The following is a 25,262-nucleotide window of genomic DNA, read 5'->3' as shown; positions in this document are numbered from 1 at the left end:
AGAGAGAAACTGAAAGTTGAGAATAGCAAGGCCGTGGAGAATGTACGGGCTTGTAATATTCAGAAATAAAAGCACATAGACAAGTCGGCATTATATCAATCGAATATTTGTCAGCAGATAGCAACGTCCAGCTGAAGAGCTCTGGAACTCAAAGATAGGAAGGGGAAGAAGAGGAGAATGTGGAGTTAGTGGGTAAGTTGTAGACCTAGTGGAAATGCTACAGGAACTGGAGTGCTAAGCAGGTTACTAACATAAGGACCTCGGCCCACAGAATACATGGTGATGCCAAGTTTAGGTCAGTTACCAGCGTAGTGTTGAGAAGGCAAGGCTGAGTGTTTCAGAGAAGCCCAACAGTCTTAGTTCTGAGAGAGGGGGAATGCCAAATCCGGGAACCTCTTAGACCTGAGCATATTACTAGTGAGTTATGATGCTAAATTCCGAACTCTCAGCTTGAGTGGATCAATTTCAACGTCTAATACTTGAAAAGAAATGTTGGACATTCCCTTTTGATCATTTAAAAAAGTGGATTATAGGACTATTAGGGTAGTCGTTCTTCTTGAGTCACTTTTGATAAGTCACATTTTTCTGAGAATTTGTCCATTTCATCTAAGTTTTCAAACATATTGGCATAAAGTCGTTTATCGTTTTTAAGACCTAATATTGTTTGTACATTTGTCTCTTTTTCCCTGATCAGTCTTGCCAGAGGTTTGTCAACTATATTAATCTTTTCAGGGATCTACAAACTAGAGCCTGTGAGCAAAATCTAGCCCACCTCCTGATTTTGCACATAAACTTTTATCGGAATACAGCCATGCCTATTTGTTTATGTATTATCTATGGCTACTTTTGAGCTATGATGTAGCATTGGGTAGTTGTAACACAGACTGGCCTATAAAGCCTAAAATATTTACTATCTGACCTTTTACAGAAAAGCTTTCCAACTTCTTTTTGAGGAAGCACTTTTGGCTTAATTGATATTTTTAGTTGTGCTGTGTTTGTGTTTACATTTGCTTTCTTACAGTTTATTTTATTGTTCTAACTTATATTTTGTCCTGAGTTCATTAATGTTCAGCTGTTCTTCTTTTCTCATGTAAGGAGTGAAGGCCATAAATTCTCACTATGTATTGAATTAGCATTATTCCCAAAGTTTTGATATGTGGTTATTATTTTTTAATTCTGATTATTTCTCTTTTTATTTATGACTTCTTTTCTAATCCATGAGTTATTAAGAAGTTTTTTTCATTTCCTAATATGAGGGGGTTTTTCCTTTATTCTTTTTCCCAGTGATTTCTAACTGAATTACATTGTGGTCAGAGAACATGGTTTGTATGATGCCAGCCCTTTAAAATTTGTTGAGATATGAGTTATGGCCCAGTATGTGGTCAGTGTTTTTAATGTGCTTCTGCAGTTGTTGGTAGAGTGTTCTGTATGTGTCTGTTTTAACAAGCTTATTAACTGTTTTTCAAACCTTCTATAGACTGTTTTTTTTTTTTTTTTGTCTGCTTGCTCTATCAGTAGCTAAGAGTTGTGTCTTAAAATCACCTACTCTGATTGTGGAGTTGTCTATTTCTCTATGTACTATGCAGCAACCTTATTAATCTTTAATAATGCATTTAGTTTTAAAAAACTTTTTTGTTTGATATTAATATAAGTACATATGCTTTCTTCTTGTTAGTAATTTCTTGTTACTTCTTTTTTCCATCCTTTTACTTTTAGTCTTTCTGAATCCATGTTTTAGATACATCTCTTGTAAATACCAATAATTGGATTTTTAAAAAATTCTCTTACATTCCTTGTCTTTTAACTGCAACATTTGGTCCATTTACATTTATTATAATGACTGATGTTTTGAATTTATTTCCTTTATTTTATTTTGTATTTCTTCCCTTCCTCCTCTTTATATCTCAGATTTACCATCTGGAATTAGTGTCCTTTAGCCTGAAGTGCATTATATAGAATTTTCTTAATGAAGGCCTACTGATAGCAAACTCTGTCCTTCCTCACCCCATTGGAAAATATCTTTATTTTGCCCTCATTCTTAATTGCTACTTATTCTGGGTATCAAATTCTGTATTGTCAGTTATTTTCTGTTAGTAATTGAAGATATCATTTCCTTGGCCTTCAGCTTTCATTGTTGTGTTTAGAAGCCAGTGGTTATCTGACTATTGTCTGCTTTTGAAATCTTCTCTTTTACCGTGCCCCAATTTCTTCTCTCCTTCTGACTTCTCAATTTTTCTTAGTCATTTTTACTATATTACTCTTTAGTCATATTTTCAACTCCTTTTATTTCTTTAAATGAAATCTTTGAGGGTCTGTTTCTGCTGTCTGTTGTTTCTTCTGGTTTTTACTTTTGGTTCCTTGTTTCTTTGGATGTTTTATGATTTCTGTCTATGAACTCATATTTCTTGGAACTGTGGAAATGTTTTGAGGCCTAGGAAGAAAATGGATTCTCCTAGAGGCTGTTTTTGCTTCTACCAGGCACCTGTACGCTGCACATAACAACTCTGGGACCCTATGAAAATTAATTCTCAGGCTGTTTACTGTAAATTAGGGCTGAAAATCCATGTGAAGAGCTGATTTGGGGTTATGAAATCTCAGGAGAGTATCTTCTGTTCTCTCCCATTTAGTAACAAGGTTAAAGACAGGTAATTCTCCTTGCATTCTCCTGTGGGGTATGGGTATATTTCTAATTCTGTCTTGCATCAGGCTGTAGTACTTTCGTATTGTTTTTCGTAGACTCCTCAGCCTCACCTTTGATGGATACTCGGCTTTTCCTGTTATTCTCTTCCCACACTCACCAGCCCAGTGAGGGTGTAAAGATTGAAGTTCATCTGGTTTAGCAACTGTCCTCAACTTACTCCTTTGAGATACTGTCTTCATTCATTTTGGCCTGAATCGTTCTTACTGTCTTGCTGGCTTATTGATGCATTTAAGATATTTTTTCCTTCTATTTTAGCCAACATTTTTCCTGTGAGAAATGTGAGAGGGGCCGGTCACGGTACCTAGCCCTCCCTGTGCTAGAAATGAAAGTCTTGATTGCCTTTAGAGCTTCCCTATCACACATCCCTATCACACAGCATTCATGTAGTATTTTTATGCTAACACTTACTTGAAACTTAATTGAAAGTCACAATCATTTGATTGTTAAAGATTATAACTACCAGTAGAGAAAGTTTTAAAATCTAGTTAAAAATAATAGAAAGTTAACTTTAAGAAATCTTTTACATGAAGATATGAATGGAATTTTGGTATTTTTAGCCATGAAAGGAGGAAGTGGAGGAAGTAAGTAAACCAATGAGGGAGAATATCTTATTTTATACTTTTAACAAAATTAGAAACTTAAAACTTCTAAAAAGCTAGCTTGGTGCTGCAGTGAATGACTACTGGTTTTAGAGTATTTGTATCATTTTTCTATTTAAAATATATCATAATAGTTATTGATTTAATTATTAGCAACTGGGAGCATGAAATCGAGAAGATACAGAAAATACATTTTTGAGGGGAAAGCTTGATGAATCAGCTTCATGTTACAACTTGGGGTGAGCTATAATTATTTCTCCAGCCTCAGTTTTTCTACCAGAAGTCTCTCTGAGGGCCTGGAGAGTTCAGTATAGTTTTTCCGTCTGTTGGAGCCTGAATTCAGGCACAAAGATTGTGTTATGTTTTTTTTTCTTGGTTTCTGGTAGGATGATAGAAGGAATCTTAGAATATTGTTTTATTTTCTGCAGTTTTGAATGAGCTGGTACCTCTGAATGTTGTCAATTCAGATACCTTACTGACAATCAGAATTTCTCCATACTAATTTAGATTTATGAGTACAAAAGAGAAACAGCTACATAAAAAGCAACTTGAGAAGGATCTTTCAAGGTTATTTTAGCTACTGCTAAGCTGAAATTGAAGTTAATTTATTTAGGAGATTATTCCTTGAAGTATGTTTTACTTTTAACTCCTGTAACATTGTGCCTGTCAAAAGCACTTAGGGAAGAAATTGATCTACTGAGGATTCTTTAGGAGGAGGGGAGAAAGCTGAAAATAAATTCCTCCTATTATGTTTTTATATTCAGTTATGGGTTTAAAATAAGAAGCCTGGGCTTATTGTAACCTTGTTGCCAGTAGCCGCATTACAAGCATATTGGTGATATTGCAGGTTTGGTTCCAAACCACCACAATAAAGTGAGACACAGAAATTTTTTTTGGTTTCCCAGTGCATATAAAAGTTATATTTACACTATACTGTAGTGTATTGTGTGCAGCAGCATTATGTCTAAAAAAAATGTACATACCTTAATTAAAAAATACTTTATTGCTAAAAAATGCTAACCATCATCTGATAACACAGGGTCACCACGGACCTTCAATTTGTAAAAAATTAGTATCTGCAAAGTGCAATAAAGCGAAGCACAATAAAATGAGGTATGCCTGTATTTGAGAATAAGCCAGTGTAACCTACAGTTGGAAATCTGGGGAGGAGGATATTAGATACCTATATCATACCATATACTGCATACCATAAGACATTCTAGATGGAGTAAATATGTGGAAAAAAATAAAACCATTAGACTAAATTATAGGAGAACATTTATATGTATTAGGGTAAGAAGGGAGCTTCTGTGCATAGCACTCAAGACAAAACTATAGGGCTAATGACAAACTATGAAAAAATAAAAAAACAAAACCACTACATATGAAGAGTTAATGCTCTTCATACATAACGAATTCCGTAAGTCCCTAAGAAACAAAATAGTGCAATAGAAGAAACAGGCAGCTACCATGAGCAAGCAGATTTTAAAATAAGTCAAAAACATAAAAATTTCAGTGTTATAGCCAAAGAAATGCAAATTATAACCAAAAGTCATTGAAAATACATCAGATTGGTAAAGCTTTTAGATAACAGCCAGTGTTGGTCAAGATTCTGGGAAATGAACTCTTCATATAATTGTTGGTAGCATTAAGATTTGAAACAATGTTTTTGGAGAGTAATTTGATGAAATATGTAAATCTCTTAAAATTTAGTATATTCTGTGACCAAGAAGTCTCTTTGTACTAATTTATTCCAGGTAAATAACTGAATATGTATGTAAAGATGCACAAAGAATGCTCTTTGCAGCTTTCTTTGTAGTACATGAAAAATGAGGGTAATGTCCAGAGTGAGGTTGATTTAAATAATATATTGCTATTTTCTACAATGTAATATTATATGTCTAGGTAGTAAAAATTACATTGTACAGGATATTTAAATTCATTCATCAGTCAATCAGTGTTTATTAAGCTTACTAACCATGCCAGATACTGTTGTAAACAAGCCAAGTCTCTGCCTTAATATATGAAAAAGTAAAAAATGCAGCATACGTAAGTGAAGGAAAGGAAGTTACACATCTACATTCACATGTATATATGTACACAGAGAAATATTGGAATAATATGCATTAAAATATTAATAGTCATTCTGGATGGAAGGACTGCATGCTGCATTCATTTTCTTTTGCTTCTCTGTATTTTCAAAAATTTTAAATAAGAAAAACTGTGAATAAAGTGGGATAACTGGGTAGGGAGAAAGGTAAATGCCTGATTCTTTGTCAAAGGAAAACGAGAACTAATGCTAACAACAACTTTGTGCCAGCTGTCTTCTCACTTACTTCTTGTTACAGTCCTTGGAGGTAGTGATATTATCCCATTTTGCCTCTGAGAAAACTGAGGCTCTGAGAAGTTTTTACATGTCCAAAATCACACAGCTGGTAAGTGACGGAGCAAGACTCATCCTAGGTCTCTCTGCCATCACATCCCATCAGTTTGCCGTCAGTCATGCCTGGAATGAGTATGTTTCTTGCTTTTTAAAAAAGCCTGATATACCTCTTGGCAGTTCCTTACTTACATCTATTTAAGTTGACAAAATTATGTGAAAAATATTTTGTAGTCTAGTAAACAAATTATAGATTTTCAGTTTAGGATAACCTTTGATATTTTAAATTTTAGTACAGGTGTTTGGTCAACTAGCAACTCTATATTGGCAATATTTAGCACTTAGATGAAAGAGTTGAATTAGATGAATCTTAGAGATTTAGTGACTCCAAGACCTTGATTTTCCATTATAACCCTCATTTGTGATAATGCTATCTTTTACTGATTTTATAAATACTTAACTAAAATCATTTTTTATTTCTTCCTAAGAATTTTCATGTCAGTTCACCTTAAAAAAAATATCTGGGGCTTCCCTGGTGGCGCAGTGGTTGAGAGTCCGCCTGCCGATGCAGGGGACATGGGTTCGTGCCCCGGTCCGGGAAGATCCCACATGCCGCGGAGCGGCTGGGCCCATGAGCCATGGCCGCAGAGCCTGTACGTCCGGAGCCTGTGCTCCGCAACGAGAGAGGCCACAACAGTGAGAGGCCTGTGTACCGCAAAAAAAAAAAAAAAAAAAAAATCTGTAAGACCATGTATACTCACTTGTAGTTAAGGAAATATTATCAGCATATCATAAAATCATATCCCTTGGTTTCTCATAAGCAAAATAAGATGCAGAACATTTTTTAACTTTTTATTTTGCTTATTTTCTATAAACTCTCCTACTTAAACAAAAATAAATAAAGCATATAAATAACTAAAACCAAGATGACTATTTTGATTAGTTCAAGTTCTGAGAGATGTAGATAACTTGATTTGCTTCTGAAGTTAGGCAGTAGGACTAATTAGGAGTGAAGGCTAACCTGATTTTCGTAAATTATGATTTCATTATATAATGATGTGACTTCTTAATATTCTTAAGTGAAACATTTTCTGTATTGATGAAATAAAAATGTTTATAATTTTCGAAACTTTGTTTTGAACATGCAGCTCACTGTTAATGAAGCGGCTGCTCAGCTTTGTGTGAAGGATAACGCTCTACTGACAAGAAGAGATGAACTTTTTGCCCTGGCTAGGCAGATTTCTCGAGAAGTCACCTATAAATATACTTACAGAACCACCAAGTAAGTGTTTAACTAATTGGCAGTATTTTTGCATTGTTTGTTAGAAGTAGAGCTTGAAACACCATCCGTTGATAGAATATAAGCATATCTGAAAAAGTTGAAGTGTGATTATAGTTCTATAAGATTAAACAGTGAAGTTCAAAACATTATTGCTGAAGTGGTTTTCATTGATTTGTTGAATCCTCTTTTATTGTCTTTTGAAAGATAGTTCCCTAGGACTATAGCATTGGTTTGGTGTGGTTCTCGACATTCTTCTCTCACACAGATGCTTTCTTTGGTTTTGAGTGTGATGATGGGATTTAGTTAGTCATCATTTATAGACCTATTTGTATACCCTACCAACTACATGAACTTGTTGAACTCTCTGTGGAAGCAACGTGTTTCCTTTTGCAAGGTGTCTGCGATCTAATGAGATTAGCTGAATAGATAAAAAGACTCCATTGCCCAGTATTTAAAGGAAAATTGGAAAATACTAGGTTACTAGCAAGGGCAATATGGAACATGTGTTTGAAATAAAAAACCCCATGTTGAAAAGCAGTGGTGATTTTAAAATTTAATGTAAACATACCTTATTATTTTTCATCTTATCCTCACTTGAAGCCTAAGCATTGTCTATAGATAGCAGACCATTTTGATTTTGTTCACTTATTCCACATGGACCCTGATTTCCAGTGCACCATTGGTTGTGCTTGCCACTGCTTCTCGGAGGAGATGCATTAGTGTGCCTGAGTGTGTGTTTAAAAAAAAAAACAACACATCCTGAGCACCCTTTCCAGCTCTAATAAATCACATTTTCTGGGGATGGAGCCTTAGAGTCCAAACATTCACAAGCATCTCCTATGATTCTTGTGTATATTCAAGTTTGAAAACCACTGATACAGGCACTTGCTGTCATCACCATTATTTTCCCCAGCTCACAGCAGCTTTGTTGTCTGTCCTATCTCAAGAGCCCATATACTTACAAACTGGGAACAAGTAAAATTATGCAAAATAAATGAACAGGATAAGAATACACAGCAATAGTATAGGATTATTTACAAGATTCTTTTTGAGTTGAGTGATCAAGAGCTGATTTTTGTGACTTTGTTTTCTTCACCGTATTATACAATATTTTCTTTCTGACTGCTTTACTTAAATAATTTTCTTTAATCAAAGTAGTACATGTACATGATTTATGAAGTCACATAGTACACAAGGCTTATCACGAAACTCAGCAATTCCCCTGCTCCATCCCCCTTCTTTCTGAATACTACGACCCAGAGGCGACTGCTTTCAACAACTTTTAGTTATTTTTTTGTAGTGTTTATTTACATTTATATGTTTTTAAAGTTAAATCATTTTAAAATACACAAGACTTTTACATTATTTATAAGCCAAAACTATGTATAAAGCTAATGCAAAAAAGTTGCACTCTCATTTCTGTCTCTTTTTACTCTGTTCCTCTTCTCATTGTAGGTAGTTTTTATTAATTTCTTTTTCATCCTTCTAGTGTTTGTTTATGCACATGTAAATAAATATAAATATGTTTTCTCACTTATACCTTTTTTTGAAAAAACAATAAGTAGCATGTGTCTATATTATTCTGTATTTTGCTTTTAGTTTAACGTGTCTTGGAGATCTTGCTATATTAGTACATATACATCTTCCTCATTATTTTATACAGCTGCATGATACTGCCTTGTGTGGATATACCATGATTCATTTAACTAGTCCCCTGTTGATGGATACTTGAGTTGTTTCTAGTCTTTTGCCATTATAAGTAATACCACAGTAAATAACATCATACAGATCATATTTTGTTGATTCTGAGGTGTATTTTTCCACATTTTAACATCTTTCAAGTTGAGGTATAACTTAAAATTTATGACTTGCCATCGTTTAATTGGCAGTTATATTTCATGTATATGTAGGTGCTTCTGTGGGAGAGATTCCCAGCAGAGGGATCCCTAGGTCCAGGGAAAATGCATTTATAGTTCTGATAGACAAAATGCATTTTAATCTCATGTAGCCTTAAGCATTTGTCTTAAATGGCCATTTTTTTTCATTTTATCCTAAATTATACTGATCCATGAAGGGTGTCATGGAATACAGTCCTCCTTGATTTTTTTCCTTTTTCATTATGTGGTACTCATTAATACTTATTGAGTACTTTCTGTGTGAGGCATTCTTAGGTAGTGTGCAATAATTTTAAAATGTGTAATATAACTGTGTCTGCCTATTTCCCCAACGTTAATTTAGAAATGATAAAAAGTCTCTTTTTCACTATTTTAATGTTCATTATGAAGTCTTATTTCTGGTGGCAGGGCTCCAGGGTTATATGTTTTGGTGGAAGCTTATAGATTGAGGTGCCTTTAGAAAAAATTTGTTACCTTCTCAAGTTTTTCTCTCTCCCCCATTCCCCTCAGATCAAAATGTGGAGAAAGAGATGAATTATCCCCGAAGAGAATTAAAGTGGAGGTATGATTATGTATTATATTTTCTTATGCTAATAATGTTTGCTTACTAGTTCAAACTAAAAAAAAAGAATGGTCCCATCAACTAGTGAGAAAATGTGAATTGTAGAATCTTAAAAATTATATAGAATTTGGTTGCTTTGAAGTATCTATAGTAATTTGAACTAAGATACTCAGAAAGTTCTTAGAAGGAAACAACAATGATAAGCATGATGTCCAGTCAGTTTATCAAAGGTTGATTTGTAAATAGATGTTTCTTACAGATTTAAAACTCTTTACTGGTTAAACTATTCCTTTTATAATTTTATTTACATCATTAGTCATCTTATCAAATAGACTGAGAGGAGCTAAGGTTTAATTTCTTTATATTAAATATCTGAGAGAAGTGACAATTTAGTAGCTGCAAGTTATGGGGACTTTACTGTAATTAAAAGCCTCTTTTAGGGGATCATGGTTGAGGCAGTCCTGATTTCAGACCTGCGAGTCGTAAGGTGAGTTGAGCAAGAAAAATGTGTTTTTCTTAGGGCTCTCAGAACTGGTTTCAGAATGACTGCTCCTTAATTTGGATTGAATACTTTTTTAAAGGCCAGTCTGCAACAGAGCAGAAATTTGAAGTCAGGAAACTCCTTCCTTTTTTTCTTGGGTGGGGGATAGCGGTCGGTGCTCTTAGCCATTCATTATTTAATTTCAAGTTAAAGAAAACAAGCTATGTTTAACTACCCTAAATTTCCATCATCAAATTATTCTTACTAGTAATTTGTTAGTAGCATCTGTTTGTATGTAATAATCTTTCATTTATACCAAAGCCAGAGTTAATCTTTTAAAAACATAAATCCCTTTTCTTGCTTCAGTCTTTCCAGTGGCTTTCTACTGTGCCTAGAATAAAATCTACGCTTTTTCCTGAGGCATCTAAGACCCTGCGTGATCTGACTCTGGCTTGCATCTAACCCCATCTGCTACCACACTTCCCCATTCTTACTGTGTCCCAGCTCCACTGACCGACTTTCTGTTCCTGGAACACGTCAAACTCATTTGTGCCTCAGCCCTCTCTGTTTGTTCCTCCGCTGTAGATCTTTCTGTAGATCTTCACATGGCTTCAGCTCATAGCAGAGAGTTTTCTCTGACTTCCCTGCTTCCCTTTCTAAAGAGGCACTGTTACCCCAACATCACATTAAGGCTCTTTGTCCTGGCTTGTTTTGTTTTCATAGCACTTACCAGTTTCTGAAACTATTATATATTTATTTTCAATTTATTATTGGTCTGCCCCATTAGATGACAATAGAGCTCTTATCTGTCTAGCTACTACTTTTACTTAGTTTATAATAGTGCCTTGCACTTAATAGAACTTAATAAAATCTGTTAGGTGAAATGATGAATGGCCATGGGTAAACATCTTTGACTTCTGAAAGCTTTAGCCCCAAGCAGTGGTTCTCAAAGAAGAGAAAAATGTTGTCCCAAACGAGCACCTTTTTAAAAATTGTGCTTATATTTGTAATCTCTCTCACTGTTAGCTCTGGAATAATGTTTAAGATGGGTTAGCCTCAGATACCACTCGGAAAATTTATTGAAATGATCTAAGGCCATTGAAAGAACTAACTAGTGAAATAGTTTTCTCCTGTTGCATCTCAAGATAATAAGTAAGAGAGTATCCCTGTGGATTTAGCTGTTAGTGACTCTACCACTGAAAGGGAAATTGGATAAACAAAGAAACTGCTAAAAGGCATGTGCCATTGGAGGATTTAGGGGAAAGAAGGTACAAAACCTACCCAATGTCCAGTAAAGGCAGGCAGCTACTAGGTTAGAAATTACGTTCGCCTCTCTTTCTCACGATTGGCTCTCCATGTCATCATGACTCAAGCTGTTCTCACATTTAAGCCCTGGTTTGTCTAGCTTCAGAGGTCACTAGTGAACATTGAAGTTTGAAATCATGAATCTCATGGACTCTCGGAGCTATAGTGTTTTCTTGTTAGGCTGTGTTGATAAGTCTTTCTGACCCTCTCAATGGCCCTGATCTGAAATGTAAACAAGTTGTTTCTTGTATCCAGTTACAGTGTTGTGAGTTTCTTTTTAGGAGCTTACAATGTTAGGTTATAGCATTAGATGTGACCCTTCTAGTCCTTTATATTCCACTAGAGATAACTGAATTATAGTTCTATATGATTAGTTTGTTACTTTAATAGACATCACAAAGCCATTTGAACAGTTGCAGATTTAGAATTAAGATAATCAGTGTTTCCTTTTTCTGTGAATAACAATTCTAACCTTTCCTAAATAGACAAGTGACTAATCAACCCCAGGTGTCTGTAAATGTTCTTATACTAAACTCTTGATTTTGTTTCCCAGAAATGAATAGCGACTTTAGCTTTGAATTTAGGACAGTAGTTTACTTTTGTTGGTTTGTTTTAATTTTGTCTTGTTTTTGCTTAGTTTTTTAAAAAGTTTGTGTTTTGCAGAGCATCAATATCTGCAAAATGTGTGTGTTATACATGTGTGTATACTTACACATGTATATAGTGTATTGTGTAATCCTTTGCAAAATACACAATATTGGCATAAATGCTGTCTGAATTCCCTTGTGGTATACTCTAAGTCAAATTCGAGATACTGGAGCTGTTCATTTGGTTGTGGAAGCTGATACTGAGGTAGTTAGTATTGGTCGTATAGGGTTACTACTCCCCTAAGAAGATTTTTCACCAAGCGTTAGTGCTTTATTTATGTCTACCTTCTGTGTGTCTACTGGGGAGGAGGAGAATTTCTGGCATGAGGAGAGATTAGAGGAGGCTTTATTGAGGAGATACCATCTGAGCTGGGTTTTAAAAGAAGGATAGGATTTCAGAAGGTAGGGATGTGGGGTGGAGGGCGGAGGGGAGTTGCAAAGAAAGACTAGCATGGGCAAAGACACAGAGGTAAGAAAATACTCTGTGTGTTTAGAGAACAATGAGACCAGTTTGTCCAGAATATGTGGCTGACACGAAAGACAGTCATAAGTAAAACTACAAAGATTTTAGAATTCTTTGAACATACTGTTTGTCTTATTTGATTATTTGTTTTGTGATTCTTAGTTTATTAACTCTCTATTAAGAAAAAGTAATATAAAAATAAACTTAACCCATTGTAAAGCAGTATAAGATTCCTAATTACTAGGCTCAAATTAATGAGTCCTTTTTTCTCTTCCTTTTCATCTTTATTTTTCCAAAATCCTTGACAGCAACCAATGAGCGTACATGCCAAGTTGCTACGTTTTTTCAATCTTAAACAGATCATTTTTAAGATCAGAGAACAAAAAGAAATGTCATGTCCAGTAGATGAAACAGAAATAACTCAAAAGAGACGTGTAAAGGAAAGAGAAACGTTTTCTTGTATGCCGTTTTCAGTGCATGAGTATACACTAAAAAAAATTAGTGCTTTGTTCAAGCTCAGTAGTTGTTTACTTATTGCTAAATGATGTATTTTCCTGATGTTTGTGAAGGGTTGGGTGGCATGAAATTTTAAAATCCTTGTCATATTTTTCTCTTCTTATTATATAGTAGGTTGTTCCTGCCCTAAGGATAGTTAACTATTTATTTGATTGTCGTTGTTGTCGTTGTTTAATATCAGTATATATGTTGTGAAGTACTCAGGATAATCTCTTGTCCTTGAATAGTGCTCCTTCCTACAGGGCATGTAAGACATTAAAAGACATAGAGATTTTGAACTTCATAGTTCCTAGAATATATGAGATAGTCACAGAGGAAAAAGCCTGCTAACTTTGGGAGGCCTTATTAGGGTAGCCTGTCATTTGGAATGCAGCCTCTAAGGAAAGCCTCTTTAGCCCTCTATGTCAGTACGTGAGGTTTGGGAATATCCTACTGAGGCTAGATGAATAGCTTGTCCACCTGGAATACAACCTTCTGTGTGAATCTGCTTTCAGCTAAACTGCAAATGGATTATGCTTATTCTTTTCTTTTTGATCAGAGGCCTCAAATCCAGCTCTGGGTCAGTTGTAGAAATAACTGGGTTTTTTTTTTTTTTTGAAATAACTGTTTTTATTGAACCTGTTGTATGCCTGTCCATGCTAGGCATTTGAAATTATCACAGACCTTGTCTACTCTATATGGAGGCTTTATGATTTCCATTTACAGCCAAGGAGAGACTCAGAAAGGGCTTGGTAACCTGCCCAACTTTCTACATTGCAGTGGCAGAGCCAGGGCTTCAAATCTAGGTCTGACTTCTAAACTTCAAAGCAATACCACTCTCCTGGGTGCTAATGAGCATTCACAAAGCATCTTAGGTGTGAAAAACGCTATCCAGATTATACCTTTCCTCCTGCTAGTATGGTAAGAAGGGCAAAGTGTGCACAGGATTGGTAGTCTTTGAAGAAGGGGGAAAGAATCACAGTTATTTTCTAATGCAAGGAAGTTTAACAATTATACTTTTTTTTTTTTTTTTTGCGGTACGCGGGCCTCTCACTGTTGTGGCCTCTCCCATTGTGGAGCACAGGCTCCGGACGCGCAGGCTCAGCAGCCATGGCTCACGGACCCAGCCGCTCCGTGGCATGTGGGATCTTCCCGGACCGGGGCACGAACCCGTGTCCCCTGCATTGGCAGGCGGACTCTCAACCGCTGCGCCACCAGGGAAGCCCAATGATTATACATTTTGAGTAGAAAATTTAACAATATAAGTGACAAAATGTATTTAAATATAAGATATCACCATTTGACATACTTATTTTTTACAATGAAGCAAAACAGTTTGTTGGGAAGATAAACAGTAAATCAAGAAAAATTAGTTTGACTTATTTATACTCTACCTGTGACAGAACATATTTAAGATGGCTTGACTACTAAAGGAGATGAAAAATCAAGAGCCAAAGTCCCTGGCTCTCTTGTCTTCCTCTCAGTTTTTTTAAAATTAGTTATAAGTGGATTCAGTTGATATTTTTTCTTTTTCATCAAGAACATCTCCTATGAATAAACCCTGTCATTGCCTCCAGTATAATAAGTATTAGAAGAGAGGAAGGATGTGTAAAACAACCAGTCTCAGCCCTGGCGATGGTAGCTGACTAAATGGACGGTTACTGTTCATTTCTCGTCTGTCAGTTTTCTTCGTTCACTGAAATTGCTGGAGACTAGGTAAAGAGATGAGAGGTGACAGCATTCTTCATCCTGTGTGGGCTGGGAGTGCAAAGCAATCAGAGATAACTGGATGAAAGAAATGAAGTTTGTTAATAGAGACCAGAAAGTCAGAGAATCGGGGCTTGAAAAAGAAAGACTTAGAGGAAACATCTGCTAGCAGTTCCAGTGGGTTGAGGGTGGCAGAGTGAGGAAGGGGGAGGGAAGAGGGTCAGAATACCCACCTACGCTGTTACTAAGCTTGTTGAAAAGAAAGCTGGTCTAATTTGATGTAGACTCTTCCCCTCTGGATCAGAAAAACAGAAGCATTACAATCTGCTATTCATATAGAAAGTGTGAGTAGAGAAAGGGAAAATGCACGTGTGAGGCCGAGAACATCTGTTGGAACAAGTTGTTTTAAAGATAGCTAAGCAGTGGTTTTAAAGCAACTTGATAGTGTTTGGTGGAAAGGATGAGGAGGAATGGGGGTGGAGACCAATGCGATGAGAGTAATTAATTAGGTCATGAACAGCATCCCACCCTATATCTTTTATTTTCTCAGTGCTTAGACTCAGAGTCTCATAAGGGAACACTGTGATTAATGGCAGCAGCCAAGAATATGACAAGAAGATAAATTGCTCATAGCATGGTACAGCTGGTTCCTGGGAAAAAAGCTTCAGAGACATATCAAGAGAGTCCTGTAGCAAACATAATGTGAAAGAGACCATTTTCTTGGGAATGTTCTCACTTTTATTTCTAAGTCATATATTTTGGGGTACAAACCTACTTTGTATGTCATGAAATGATAGCTACTTAGTCCAGTAGTCTTCCCATCCACGATGAACTGTCAAAGATTGAGAGAAAATCGGAATAGTAATGTTCCCAGTTGCAGAGAGACCACTGATCTGTGTTATTTATTTCTTATTGCATGCTTGTATTTCTCTTTATTAATGATGGAGCAGTGTCCATTTTCTAAAAACTTTCGCATGTAGAGCTTGAAGTTCCCCCTTCCGGCTTTTCAATATTCTCATGGTTAATAGTCCTAATAATGGTGCCGCCATATATTTGTATAGCAGTGTACACTTTTTCAAGCTTTATTATTTGCATTACTTTATTTAATCCCCACAAATCTCCATTGGGCAGTTAAGCTATGTTTTAATCTCCATTTAAAAACTGGGAACACTGGAAATAATGAGGTTAACTTTCTTGCCTGAGATTACACTTCTGGTTCCTAACATGAGAAGATAAGATCACTCCTTTCTCCTTCGGCAAGCTCCATCAAAGATAATATTGAGATATTCGAGCTCCTGGGGGTTCTGGCCTGGGCTCACTCCACTCAGGGCCTGATGGGCTGGAACTCTCCAGCCCTGACCTTACCCCAGGTTCCAGAGTCAGTGCATCTGCCTACCGGAGGTCTCACCAGCAGCAGATCAGACTCCATATGTCCCCAATGAAATTCATCAACTTTCTGCTCTCTCCTCAAACCTCCTGGTCTTGAGTTTCTGATTCTAGTGAATGTTATCACCAAACTCCCAGTTGCCTAAGCCATATCTCAGGAATTCATGTGTTTCTCTGTTGCATCTGCCATTGTGTGGGACTAGGCCACTAGTCTCTGTCTTCACTACAGCCCTCTAACCACCATCCTGGACCCCCCTCCCCCAGTACATTATCCCCATCTCATTCTGATTGGGTTTTCTAATGCAGATCTAATTAGTCTTTTCCCTAGACCTTCAAGGACTTCTGTTTGCATTTAGGATAAAATCTAAAATTCTTAACATGACTTACAAGGCCTCATAGAATTTGGCCCTGGGTTTCCAGCTTCTCAGACCACTCCCTCTTAGTGTATTCCCTGTGTTACCTATATTACCGTATTAAGTATTTTCCAGTTTCTCAAGGGTATCTTGTTCTTTTTGCCTCTAGGCCTTTATATAAAGCTGCTCTCTTTCCCTAGAGATCTCTTTTCTTTCAAGTCTCAGCCAAGACATCATGCCCTCTGGGAAGCCTTCCCTGACACAGTGACTCCCCTGTGCTCTGGATCTCTTTGTCCATTTCCCTTTCTACACTGTATTTGTCAGGAAGGCAGGAGTCATTGTATCCCCATCACTGAGTTCAGAGGATAGAACCTGTTAGGCAAACAAGATTGAGTGAATAAACAAGTGTTTCTAGATTTCCATTGTTTTTTCACTAAAATAGTTCCCCACCAATATAGTCAATATTCTCTTGGTGGTTTTAGTGTTAAATGCCTAGCTCATTCTCTAAGATATCTATACTATGTAAATATTTCTAAAATTTATCTTATTCCCCCTGTATCACAGAGATATAGTAATATCACAGCATGCTATTGTTTTACTCTGATTAAATCTGGTGACTTTTTGGGTTAACTTAATAAGTATCCATAACAAACATTTATTGGGTTAATTTCTGCATGCCACGCATTGTGCCGAGTGTTTTTCAAGAATTTTTTGCTTCTTTAAAATTGTTGTGAAGTTAGCTGGGTACTGTGGTTATCCGCATTTTTAAAAATTTTCTTAAAGAATTTTTTTTTATTTAAAAATTATTTTTTATACAGTTTTTAAAGGTTGCTTTCCATTTAGAGTTATTATAAAATATTGGCTATATCCGCGTGTTTTACAATACATCCTTGAGTCTGTCTTATACCTGAGAGTGTGTACCTTTACTCCCCACCCCTATATTATGCCCCCACCAACTGGTAACCACTAATTTGTTCTCTATATCTATGAATCTGCTTCTTTTTTGTTATATTCACTAGTTTGTTATATTTTCTTAGATTCTACATATAAGTGATACACAGTATTTGTCTTTCTCTGTCTGACTTACTTAGCATAATGCTCTCCACACCCATCCATGTTGCTGCAAATGGCAAAATTTCATTCTTTTTTATGGCTGAGTAATATTCCATTGTATATATATTACCACATCTTCTTTATCCATTCATCTGTTGGTAGACACTTAGGTTGCTTCTATATCTTGGCAATTGTAAATAATGCTGCTATGAACATTGGGGTGCATGTATCTTTTTGAATTAGTGTTTTTGTTTCTTTCGAATATATAAGCAGGAGTGGAAATGCTGGGTCATATGATAGTTCTATGCTACAAAGCTGCAGTAATCAAAACAGTATGGTATTGGCACAAAAATAGACACACAGATCAATGGAATAGGATAGAGAGCCCAGAAATAAACCCACACAGTTATGGCCAATTAATTTACGAGAAAGGAGGCAAGACTATACAGTGGAGAAAGACAGTCTCTTCAGTAAGTGGTGCTGGGAAAACTGGACAACTACATGTAAAAGAATGAAATCAGAACATTCTCTAACACCATATATAACAATAAGCTCAAAATGGATTAAAGACCTAAATGTAAGACCGGATACTATAAAATTCCTAGAAGAAAACACAGGCAGAACACTCCTTGACATAAATCACAGCAATATTTTTTTGGATCTGTCTTCTAAAGTAAAGGAAATAAAAGAAATGCCTCTACTTACTGTTGTGAGTCTCATAAGGGTGGCAACTCAGGGATTTTGTGATTTTAGCATAGGCTTTGAAGCTAATCTCTGTAGCTGTAAAATGAGGGAAACACAGGGTTGTTTGTGTGAGGATTAAATGAGACAATATAAGTAAATTACAGAACATAGTCAGGAACTGGTTCATTGTAGGCACCTGAAAAATGATAGCTCCTCTTACTGATGTTGTTTTCTAAATCTCCTACTAGCTTACCTCACTGAACTTCAGAACTTAAATTAAAGGAGAGTTTGTTAAAGATAAAGCTGGATTTTTAGGCCTAAATAAATTCTTAGGAGAAAAAAGGAATGACTAAGAAAAGTGAACTTTTCATTTAGATTTCAAGTATATATACTTGTATAAAATTCATTCTAGCTCAGTTAATGATTATATTCTATACATTCCTCTAAGCCCAGGGTCCTTGGTCTTGTAGGGGCCTAGAAAGGTGGCTATTTTTAATAATTTAAAAAGGCTGATTGTATAACCCACCATGGAGCTACATAAGACTATTTCAAGATGTTAAATTTATTTGTTCTTGATTCTAATTATTTTATTTCATGTCTTTGGATTTTAAAAAATGGGAAATTAATTATTACCTAGGAAATGAACTTTGGTAGATGAAGTATTTGAAAACGTGAGATTTGCAGTGGAGAAATAATTTTTTGAAAAGACCCCAATGGGGAAAATCTTTGAACCAGTGTTTCATATTTCAAATAAGGTACATATTTTGTTATTATTACAACTTTTTCTGCTCTGTTATTATATAACAACTTCAGTTTTTCATTATTCACCCTTTGCTACAAATATACAGCTTTATCAAACAAGGAGAGAAACGTTTTGGAAGTTACTGACAATGTCTTTGAGGGTTCCTTGCGTAGTTTTCAGTAAAGTTAGTAAAACCATGCTGTCATGATGTTTGTAGTTATAAATTTCATGTGGAGCACTAAACAGGCCAAAAACAACCTTGATAAAATTAGTAAACATATTTGCGCATGTGTGTGTGTGTGTGTGTGTGTGTGTGTGTGTGTGTGTGTATGTGTATGGTATAAAACGGAAATAATTTAAGTTGCAGTGTTGTGCAGGAGTACAGTGTCCCGAGTACACTCTACTTAATATAAGAATATACTTAGGGGCTTCGCTGGTGGCACAGTGGTTGAGAGTCCGCCTGCCGATGCAGGGGACACGGGTTCGTGCCCCGGTCCGGGAAGATCCCACATGCCGTGGAGCGGCTGTGCCCGTGAGCCATGGCCGCTGAGGCTGCGCATCTGGAGCCTGTGCTCCACAGCGGGACAGGCCACGGCAGTGAGAGGCCTGTGTACCGCAAAAAAAAAAAAAAAAAGAATATACTTATGTTTAATATAAGAATGTACTATTTAATATAAGAATACATATAAATAAGAATATATAAGAATACACACTGATACTCAGCAGTTATTGTATGCTAAAGGCAATATCTCATTTACTTTATCTCACAACAACCCCAATAGATAGGTTCTCTTATCCTTATTATTCATATGAAGGAACTGAAGTTCAGAAAGGTTAAGTTACTCATCCAGTGTCATGTAGCTAGTAAGTGGTGGTGGAATCGGAACACAAGTGCAGGTCTTTCTAATTCCAAAGCCCTATCACCTGTCCTTTGAACTGGTAAAGGAGAAATCACAAGTCAGCATGGAAGAATTCTGCAGAAATTCAGGTTGGGAATTTACTTTGGATTTTTACCACATTACATATAACAAAATAAATTCCAGATGGGATAGAGAGTTAAATTTTAAAAACAAAAGAAGCAATAAAATAAAGCTTTAGAAAACTAGAGGGTAGATTTGAGTACTTCTCAAATCTCTAAAGGAGAATGTCTTTTTGAATAGTATAGTAATAGAAGAAGTCACAAAGTAAAATATAAGTAATATACAACTATAGTATACAAAATTAAAACTTTTTTTTTTTTTGCGGTACGCGGGCCTCTCACTGTTGTGGCCTCTCCTGTCGCGGAGCAACAGGCTCCGGTCGCGCAGGCTCAGCGGCCATGGCTCACGGGCCCAGCCGCTCCGCGGCATGTGGGATCTTCCCGGACAGGGGCACGAACCCGTGTCCCCTGCATCGGCAGGCGGACTCTCAACCACTGCGCCACCAGGGAAGCCCTAAAAAATTTTTTGATTATCAAAACAAAAGTATAAATTGGCTACAATTAAGAAAACAACACCCAGTACTGGCAAGGAAAACTGTCATATATTGCTTATGATACAATAAAGCAATAAAGGCCCTTGAGTAACATATGTAAAGGACATAAAAATATTCATCCCTTTGTACTAATTCTACTTCTGGGAACCTATTGTATTAGATCATCTAAACTATGGAAAATGCTGTCTCCATGAAAATATTTTTGCAGTGTTTCTCATAAAACCAAAAATAAGGCGAATAATCTAAATGTCCAATATGAAGATAGTGATTAAACTGTCAAACCACCAGATGAAATGTTATATAATCATTATTATCAATGATCATAAAATCTATGTTCCAGTGTAAAACACTGTGGATGTATAAACTTTTAATCTTTTTCATTTATGTTTTTATTGAGGTTACAACTGTAGAAATAAGGTAATTGTACCTTGAGAGACTGAAATCAAGTATTGTACATTAAAATCTTAATCATGATTATTCAGGTAATAGGATTAAGGTGGATTTCTTTACTTCATTTTCTGAGTTTTTGATAATATGGTTATTTTAAAGTAAAAAGGACATATTCTTTGACCCACAGGATGGGTTTCCAGATTTCCAGGACTCTGTGCAGACACTCTTCCAGCAGGCTAAAGCTAAGAGTGAGGAACTCGCTGCTCTTAGTTCACAGGTAACGTCAACCACCAGTTACTATTTCATAACAGCATCTGTAGGTTAAAAAATAAATGGCTGCTTCGACTAGCTTCAGTTTTAAATTCACTTTCATCCAAAGACTGAATTTATTTCTGGTTGTTTTTACAATGTCACCTGATCCACAGCTGTATCAGTGAGATAGCAGCATCAGCTAGGTTTAGTTTGCTTTGTGAGCAAAACCCGACATCTGCTACTTATTTTTTCTTTGAAGTTTTGTAGGAATTAATACAGATTCTCTACTTAAGAAAGAAGCAACTTGATACCAGGAAAACAGCCATGTTGATTATGTGTGTAATACAACTCTGAGATAAAATAGTTCTAGTTCTCAATAATATATTAATAGTCAACATTGTAACTATTGTTGAATCATTTCAATTCATGTATAATGCAAAATTAATTAATATATAGCTTCAGGTGCTTTTGCTGCTAAGTTATTTGATCGTGTACACAGAAATTAACATTTTAAAAAGTCATTTTTGCCTTTTAGAAAGTACTGTAAGTTTTATTCCTGTTGATCTTCTCACTAGTGACTGCTTTTGGTCAGATTTAGTAGTGCCAAGTTTTGTGTTTTCATGTTAAGAGGATGAAAAATACATTTCCCCCTCAGAAATCTTATTGAAATTTTATTAATTAATTAGTTACAAATTTAAATGAATTGAAGTTATGGTTCCTTTTGATCTCGTTTATTTATTTATTTTTAACATCTGTATTGGAGTATAATTGCTTTACAATGGTGTGTTAGTTTCTGCTTTATAACAAAGTGAATCAGCTATACATATACATATATCCCTATATCTCCTCCCTCTTGCGTCTCCCTCCAACCCTCCCTATCCCAACCGTCTAGGTGGTCACAAAGCACCGAGCTGAACTCCCTGTGCTATGCGGCTGCTTCCCACTAGCTATCGGTTTTACATTTGGTAGTGTATATATGTCTGTGCCACTCTCTCACTTTGTCCCAGCTTACCCTTCCCCCTCCCCGTATCCTCAAGTCCATTCTCTACGTCTGCGTCTTTATTCCTGTCCTGCCCCTAGGTTCTTCAAAACCTTTTTTTTTTTTTTTTCAGATTCCATATATATGTGTTAGCATACGGTATTTGTTTTTCTCTTTCTGACTTCACTCTGTATGACAGACTCTAGGTCCATCCACCTCACTACAAGTAACTCAATTTCGTTTCTTTTTATGGCTGAGTAATATTCCATTGTATATATGTGTCACATCTTCTTTATCCATTCGTTTATTTGATTCAGAATAATAGTATAAGCTTTCATCCTATTCTGTGAGTTAATATATTTCACCTATTGATTTTTACTACTGTGAATCAGGATTGTTTGTAATATATATATAACTTTATATAGTAGATGCCTTGTATTGCTCTTCTGTATAGCATGGCAGTGATTCCTATCTGTGTATTTTGACTATTACCTCCTTGGCAGAATATCACTGCTTTGACTGTCATAGGTATTATCACACATAGGTAATTTAGAGCAGTGCATAGAGAAGGGACTTAGAGAACACATGCAGAGATAAATTTATATGTCAGCCAACTAATTGTGTACTTTAAAACATGTCTTTTTATGATGGGTTGGAAAATACTGCAGTTTCATTCCATGATGAAGGTGAAGATCCTCGTTGGCACTGATGTTTTTCTGCATAAGTTGCATTGCTTAATTTTAGAGGGAGGTGTGTTTGTCTTGTTCTTCTAGACAGCCGTTTTACACCTTTTCTCCCCCAAATATACTGTCATCATATCAGAGTTTGTGTAGTGCCAGATCCTAAAATAAAAATGCCAAGACTTCGCCCTGTGTTTTAGAAGCAGTTTATAACAGATGTTGCTGTTGCTCTGAGGTTCCTTTTTTAAAAAATCTTTAAAAGGACTTGGTATCTTAGAAAACAAAGCTAAGGTTATTTTGCTTTTGAGCTAGAATGGAATTCTCTTTACAGAATTGAGCAGAAAGCTTTTTTCCTTTCGTACAAAATCTAACATTCTGTGTTTTAACATGATGATATAGACATCAGTGCATATTTATGGAACGTGTATACCACATGAAGTATGAACTAATTTTAATGACTACTAAATATATTTGCTGCAGTCTGAAATTGGCATCTTTAAACCATTAAAAAATCTAGAATGTTTTAGTTACTTTATTTTCACTTTACTTACTAGCAGCCTGAAAAGGTGATGGCAAAGCAGATGGAGTTCCTTTGCACCCAAGCTGGCTATGACAGACTGCAGCATGCTGAAAGAAGACTGTGTGCAGGACTTTACAGGCAAAGCTCAGAAGAGCACAGCCCTAATGGCTTGACTTCTGATAACACTGATGGACAAGGTACATCTTTAGAGTGACCCACACCTTTAGAGCCAGCTACTCTGTGCACTTCAAAGGGAAACAAAAAATGGCTGGTTTTTTAAAACTTGATATTTTATGGAGATTATTTTATAGGTTCTCTATTAAAATTAATTCTTAAATTGTCCCTTTTTATAAAAAGGAAAGAATTCTTCCTGCAAATATAACTTGTAGAGTTTTTTTTTAACCTTATTATCCCTAAATAATAGCTGGCACATGTGATTGACATATATTTTGTAGAGGGTGGATGGGAATGGGAGATGTAAACAGTACAGATCATTTTTCCTGAAGAAATGGATTCCATGGGAGATGTTTATCATTTTTTAAAAGATTAAAACTTTGGATTTTTTTAGGCTTCATAAACAGATTTGTCTGAAATTTATAACATTTGGTTCCTAAGAGAATGTGGTGACTGCTTCTAAAGTACTAGGACAGAGTACAGAGATTTGAGGAGACAATATAAGAATGGAGAGACTTGTAGAAATTTTGTCTTCTTTCAGGCTTCACATTGGCCTGTAGTCCCTATGAAAATATTTTGTGTGGTGTATACTTTGGAAATTGTTCTCTTAAACACAGGTGTAGAAAGTTTTGATTCATGAGCATTTTTACCATTTTAAAAATTATTTCATTTTTTTGTATCCACAATGTGAAGAAAATCCCAAGTCATTGTCATTCACTCATTCAACAAATATTTTTTTAGTATCTCCTATGTGCCAGGCACACTTCTAGGCACTGAAAATGCAGCAGTGAATAAGATAAAGCTCCCTGCTCCCTTGGAGCTTGCACTTGCGTGGAGGGAGATGTATAGCATATAGGTATAGAACTAGATCCTCTAGTTTCAAATAGTGATAGCGTTTGAAGAAAAACAATTTTGTAGGACTTTTTTTTTATGTATTATTATACTTTTTTCAGAGAGTGGTTACTGTCGTCAAAAAAATAAGTTTTCTTTCTAAGTAAGAATACCATCTTAACCCGCATTCTTTAACTATAGAGTAAAACATTACACATCAGCAGATCAGAGTACTGGCAAAGAACGTTCTTCCTTTTTAAAATATTACAGAAACTTTTTAGTAGAAGTCTTGTTTAACTTCTCCAGTCATCCTTGACAGTTAAGACTGGAGTTAAGGGACTTCCCTGGTGGCGCAGTGGTTAAGAATCCGCCTGCCAGTGCAGGGGACACGGGTTCGAGCCCTGGTCTGGGAAGATCCCACATGCCGTGGAGCAGCTAAGCCCGTGCACCACAACTGCTGAGCCTGGGCTCTAGAGCCTGCGAGCCACAACTACTGAGGCCCTTGAGCCTGGAGCCTGTGCTCTGCAACAAGAGAAGCCACCACGAGAAGCCCGCGCACTGCAATGAAGAGTAGCCCCTGCTCGCCACAACTAAAGAAAGCCCGCGTGCAACAACGAAGACCCAACACAGCCAAAAATAAATTAATTAATTAGTTAATTTTTTTTAAAAAAGACTGGAGTTAAGATGCAAAGGCATTAATGAAAGATTTGATGACTCTAATTTGTGACCCCAGGATAATCCAGTGTAGGGCACCAATTTGCTAAGTATGATGGATTTAGGTTTATGATAGAGTATGATTTGGCATATGAAACCTTTTTTACCATATCTGTTCTAATTATATTTTTTCGTGGATTTGCCATAGGTTTTGTTGTTGTTGTTGTTCTAGTAATGGGTAATTGGCTTGAAGCCATCTCTGTCTCTGTAGTATTTGTTGTTATGTGGTTAGTGACCTGCCTTGGTAAAATGGTTGCACTAGTAAGAAAATGCCCCACAGAGGTGATGCATTATCTGCCAGAGCTGGGGTGCATACTGGAAATCTCAGTCTTTTCTTTAGTTTGTGATTAGCTCTTCAAAATGTCCTGGCAGAATGGTAGATCTTGAGACTAGCATGAGTTGCCATTTTCCTCCTAAACTATTATTTTAGATATTTCTCCAGCTATTTAAATTCTTCCAGTGCCTGTTGACTTTCCTTACTTATTTCCTAAGGAGTGTTCAGGCGATTTGTGAA

The 25,262-nt window shown here is 36.1% G+C and overlaps 2 protein-coding genes across 14 annotated transcripts in view; one reads left to right on the top strand and one right to left on the bottom strand.

The window, feature by feature from the left end:
- NEMP2 (nuclear envelope integral membrane protein 2) overlaps positions 1–25,262 on the bottom strand; it is a 400,823-nt gene that overhangs the window by 157,183 nt on the left and 218,378 nt on the right. For all 3 annotated transcript variants that reach the window (XM_073807478.1, XM_073807479.1, XM_073807480.1), the window contains one exon: positions 18,015–18,089. The gene's annotated coding sequence lies outside the window, so the exon portion shown is untranslated. The remainder of the gene's footprint in view (positions 1–18,014; positions 18,090–25,262) is intronic.
- NAB1 (NGFI-A binding protein 1) overlaps positions 1–25,262 on the top strand; it is a 44,763-nt gene that overhangs the window by 15,237 nt on the left and 4,264 nt on the right. For 9 of the 11 annotated variants that reach the window (XM_073807470.1, XM_073807469.1, XM_073807468.1 and 6 more), the window contains 4 exons: positions 6,829–6,962; positions 9,368–9,419; positions 20,786–20,875; positions 23,064–23,226. In XM_073807470.1, the coding sequence (XP_073663571.1) occupies positions 6,829–6,962; positions 9,368–9,419; positions 20,786–20,875; positions 23,064–23,226 (439 nt within the window). The remainder of the gene's footprint in view (positions 1–6,828; positions 6,963–9,367; positions 9,420–20,785; positions 20,876–23,063; positions 23,227–25,262) is intronic. The other 2 variants (XM_019931498.3, XM_073807464.1) reach the window with 1 other exon arrangement.

This window comes from Tursiops truncatus, chromosome 7 (genome assembly GCF_011762595.2).
Source record: "Tursiops truncatus isolate mTurTru1 chromosome 7, mTurTru1.mat.Y, whole genome shotgun sequence".
Taxonomy (NCBI): domain Eukaryota; kingdom Metazoa; phylum Chordata; class Mammalia; order Artiodactyla; family Delphinidae; genus Tursiops; species Tursiops truncatus.
Note: the sequence above shows the minus strand (reverse complement) of the source record. Positions and strands in the feature narration are given on the sequence as shown.